Here is a 5,020-nt window from a genome sequence, read left to right as displayed (position 1 = left end):
CAGCACCAGGATGACAACTTCAGTGGCTCATCCCTGACCACTTCACCACCTTCATCAGAAGAGCTGAGTCCTTCCATTCAATTCCCTCTGTCTGAAAACCCAAAGTGGTTTCCGTTTTCCAGGCTATAGTGACTGATAAAATACTGTGTGTATACTCCTGGGCCAAACTGTAGTTTGTCATGATGTTTGGTTTTCTTTCCCCCTCCATCTTTCATTATGCAAACTTTCAAATAATAACATTCTACTCACTAACTAGATTTACATTTAAAAAATTAACTAAATGCATACATGTATGAATGTGTATCACCAAGAGATATACACACGCCTACTCAGCACATGTCTGGGTAAAGGAACCTGGGCTGGATGTCACCATGTGGCACAAGGACTAGTGAAACACCTAGCCACCATCCTGAGGGCTGCAACTTACAGAAACAAAATGGGCCAAGTACAGTGGCGAGTGTGTAATGCTGTGAGAATGACCCAAGGGCTACTGAAAACGGCTCAAAGAAGTCGGAAATAAATGCTAAGTTTTAATTACTTTTTTGCCTATGAAAAGAATACACTGGAAGAGCTAAACAAGGCTGTTCACAACTGAACAGTGCTTATATTTTATTCCTTCCTTCCTGAATGTGTCTTAAAAGTTCATCTTTAAGCGAAGCTCCCATCTGACACTTTAACAGACAAATGAAAGCCATTCCATCTTGTTCCCTGGAGGAGGCAGAGGCTCCACAGTCAGGCACAGAACAGTCAGGCAGCTGTCGGGCACTGAGGTCACAGAAAAAATGCTCCATTTGGCTTGCACACTTCGTAGAGGCAAGAATACTTGGTGGCACTTGGGGGATGGCATCATGGGCACACTGAAGAACACCCTGGACCACATCCCATGCTTTCCTTGGGAAAAACAGCTTTTCCTCAACAGAATTGCCATAGTTTAAGAGCCACACGACTTTATTCATTGTTTTATCTTCTGGCGACAGGATTTCTTGGAAGTAGAATCTAAATGTAATAAAAATAAGGTAGCACTTTGTTATACGACTTTCCACATCTTTTAATAATAAATTTCAAATACTATCACTGAATTAATCTAAATTCTGATAAAAACAAGTTATAGCCCTCCCTGCTGAGTCATTTATGCCTTTGTGAGGATCTTCACTGCCACTCCTTATTGCAATCCTATTAATGACAGGTGACTATTAGGACAGACACCAACAATGACTAAGCTGCAGACCAGCAGTCTTCACTACATTATGGTACATTCTAAAGCATGGTTACACTATTTTAACAAGTAATTCAAGAAAGATTTTCATTACCTGGAGGTGTTCCTCCTAGCCTCTGCTGGATCATTTCTAAATGGTGAATATATTCTGTTAAGGAAGGTTCTGGATCTTGAGAAGCAGTCAGGGATCTTTCTAATCTTGAACTTGGGGATGGAGTGGATCTTCAAACAAACCACCACATCAAAGGGAAAAAAGACAAAATTGAATCTGACAATGGTGAGTTAGAAGGCAGAACCACGGGACATGCATCACTTCCAGATCTGTCTATTTCATAGTCTTTCTTATCACAAACAAAAAGTAAAGCTTTTTACAAAGTGCTAATCCCAGCACACAAGAGGCTGAGGTAGGAAGATCAATATAAACTCAAGGCCAGCCTGGGTTACACAGTTCAAGGGCATCCTGAACTACATAATGAGATCCTATCTAAAAATAACAAAACCAAAACCCAACATTTACACACTTGACACAGTTGCAATACCTAGAAACTATTGTATATCATCGCAGTCACTAAATTTTCAATTATTTCCTCCAGGGGCTGAGGAGATGGCTCAGTAGAGTAAGTGCTTGCCTGGCAAGCACAAGGGCCTGAGTTCAATCCCCGGTTACACAGACACACACACACACACACACACACACACACACACACAAATTCCCCCTTCATACAAACTGGATAATGTTTCATCATCCTTCACTCCATAACAGATGTCTGAGTGGGGACCACTGGTCCTTCCCTGGGGCAAACTCACCACTGTCCAGTCTTCACCTGGCTACTCTGTCTCCTGTTAGCCCCATTTTTCACTTTCTACCTGACACACTCCCAATCCTCTTTGAGGCCCTCCCCAGAGAGAAGCAGACCTGCCAGCCCCACGGGTGCACGAGTGGGTGCCCTGCCTTCCTCTGGGATAGGTCAAAGTCAGAACGTTCAGCCAGAACCACTGAGGAACCATGTACTGTTGGGAGAGAGCAGCAAAGATGAAGCAGCTGGTTCACCACTGACCTCTCTCTCCTGCTGGGGAGGTGGTTCCTCCTGTGGTGAGAAGGCCCATCCCGGGTTGGAGGGGACTCTCTGGTTTCCAGCAGAGAGAACTGCTTTCGTGGTACTCGGGGTCCTTTTTCCAGCATTATTAAACAACCAAAGGAATACAAAAAGGATAAATTTATAAGTATTGGGAGTCTAAATGATAATTTTTCAAACATTTTTAGAGTCCATGTTCTATTTTGAGGGTTTTTTGTTGTTATTGTTCGTTTGTTTTCAGACAGGGTTCTACTGTACAGCCCAGACTGGCCTCAAACTCTTAATCTTCTTGCATTGGCCTCCTATATTTTGGGACAGCAGGCATGTGCCACCATGCTTGGCATATATATATATATATATATATATATATATTCCCCCCCCAACCAAGGATTGAATTGGCTTATATTTTTAAAAGCTTTTGAGAACTTTGAGTTTGATAACCTGTACTTTACTTTCACAAGGCTGTGTCCAATCCACAGTATCAGTAGGACAAATTACACTGGGGAGCCCTAGAGGATTATTGATAAAATGTGAGGGGCTCTCCTATCTCTACCAGCTCTGAGGGGCTGAGGAGGAAGGAGGGGTGAAAGTCCTAGAGAAAACTAGGTGTAGCCTGCAGGGGTTAAGCCTTCTTGATGGCCTGAACTGACAGAGCCACCAGGATGACCCAGGCACCATGGCAGTCAGCAGTGATTCCAACAGCCCAGGGGGTCATGGCTTGCTCTGTGTCCTCTGTGCTGAGAAGGAAGGACACTCATGTCTGTCACCCTAGTGACTGGGACAAGCCCTGCCTCTCAGTCAGCCCCTTTGCTGTTGCAAGGCTGCTCTGCAAGTAGTAGTAGACAGCAAATGTCAGAAACAAGATCTGGCTGACCAAAACTAAGCAACAGTGCTCTGAAAGGGGGACTGTGCCACAGGGAGCACAACTACTGAGAGTAAGAAGACTACCCTATTGAGTGCTAGTCTGTGAAGACAGCAGATTCAGGCTGCTCTGGCCTCTAACCACTCTGAGGAAGCCTGGGTTTGCATGTTGCCTATTCTACTCTGGCCTCTAACAACTGTACTGACTGAATTTACCAGTTCTCCGACTGTGCTTTATTGCATTCCCACTGAGAAATGGCCAAAACACTATTAAAAATGCTACAGGTAGCAGGAAGAGAGGCTTGCAAGTTACAATGAATGGTAGCTGAGTCCCACCTGGGTGGGGGGCTTTGCCTTGCAGCAGTGGGACTCCTTTTTGATCTATTTCTTGCCACTTCTTCACCAAAAACCGTAACCTACAAATAAAAGAGACAGAGCACGTTTAAAACCAGAGCAAAACAGCAGTGAGCTGAGCAATGCAAATCCCAATGTGACCAAACTACTCAGCTGGACCTGCTTGCCTACAGCGAACCCAGCATCCATGCCCACCATGTCATTCAGTGGGCTGAGCTGGTGCCATGTGGAAAGCTGCCTGTGCTCACATATGGTACAGAAACCCTCCTATGCCAAGGCTACCACCCTGATGAAGTCACCTACCTGTGACTCCACCATATACCACCCTGGCTCCAATATGACCCCAAAACAACTTAGCTCAGAGCTGTCGGGCTCCAGTACATGACTATGTGTAGTGCCAGTGACCAGGGACAACATGCTTCATCTGGCCCCTAGCCTCCCACTGTCCCTGATGCCACCTGTCAGCGATCAAGGCACCTTCCTAGAACAGCTCTCCAAAAAGCAGTAGGCCGGCAACTCCTTCTTCATGGTATGAAAGGGACTGCATATTCCTCCACCCTTTACAGGAACATGGGTCATCATTCAAGTGCAAATGTGTGAAGGTCTGGCTACCTTTCCCATCCAGCAACCAAAGCACTTCCTGAAAAGAGGCATCCTCTCCACAGGCCAGACAGACAGAAGGGTGGGTGCACAACAGATGCCCGTGGTGGGCAGAACTCAGAAGTATAGGGACCTCTCCTCCTGGGCTATTGTCCAACACTTCAGATGGGCCCAGCCTGGCTTGGGAAGGGGCCTCTGCAGGCATCAGCAGAGACAGCTGCTCATTCTAATGTTTTATAAATGAAAAAACTACAAAATTAGAAAATGAAATAAAGTTTCAACACTGTTCTTTTGAAATCATTAGAGTTCCCAGTAGTGCCAAAGAGTTGCACTCTTGCTCTAGAGGAGATCCCTGTACAAAACGCCAAGCAAATGTGAACAACGCCTTCCTAGGGAACTGGGGATGATGACATGGGTGGGTAGGGCTTGGGTTACCAGGCCAGTCAAGTCCCAAGAGTGTGCATAGGCTCAAGACTGGCTGCAACCTCAAGGAAACACATACTGTCAATTATCCACCACTCCCTCCTTGTCTGTGATATAGATCTAACAAAAATACTAAAAATTGAAAAATTTGCAAAATAAAAGTTTTAAATATTATTTTATGTGGCCAGTGGGAGAAAGAACACCAGCATGAAACCTGTGGAGAGGTATAAAAGGGCACTCTAAAATCTATAGTGTACAAGGGACAACTGCATGCAGTATTTTTCAAAGATAAGTATCATCTGTCTTTTGAGGCTTCAAGCATCATTCAACTTGACAGAAAACATTGTAAAGTTTCATGGAATAAAACCATCTAAACACCAAGAGCGGGGCTGGTGAGATGGCTCAGTGGTCTAAAGCACCTACTTAGAACAAGCTTAGCAAATCAGAGGGACCACGGTTCAATCCCCCAGCACCACATGCCAGCCAGCCC

The 5,020-nt window shown here is 45.0% G+C and overlaps 1 protein-coding gene across 5 annotated transcripts in view; it reads right to left on the bottom strand.

Annotated features, from left to right (window-relative positions):
- Positions 1-573: 573 nt before the first annotated feature.
- Pcnt (pericentrin) overlaps positions 574-5,020 on the bottom strand; it is a 114,663-nt gene continuing 110,216 nt past the window's right edge. For all 5 annotated transcript variants that reach the window (XM_023715884.1, XM_023715885.1, XM_023715886.1 and 2 more), the window contains 4 exons: positions 3,490-3,569; positions 2,275-2,386; positions 1,311-1,438; positions 574-996 (listed from right to left, as the gene is read on the bottom strand). In XM_023715884.1, coding sequence (XP_023571652.1) covers positions 953-996; positions 1,311-1,438; positions 2,275-2,386; positions 3,490-3,569 — 364 coding nt within the window. In that variant the 3' untranslated portion in view covers positions 574-952. The remainder of the gene's footprint in view (positions 997-1,310; positions 1,439-2,274; positions 2,387-3,489; positions 3,570-5,020) is intronic.

This window comes from Octodon degus, unplaced genomic scaffold (assembly GCF_000260255.1).
Source record: "Octodon degus isolate 3935 unplaced genomic scaffold, OctDeg1.0 scaffold00045, whole genome shotgun sequence".
Taxonomy (NCBI): domain Eukaryota; kingdom Metazoa; phylum Chordata; class Mammalia; order Rodentia; family Octodontidae; genus Octodon; species Octodon degus.
The sequence above is the reverse complement of the archived record's forward strand: the minus strand, read 5'-3'. Positions and strand labels throughout refer to the sequence as shown.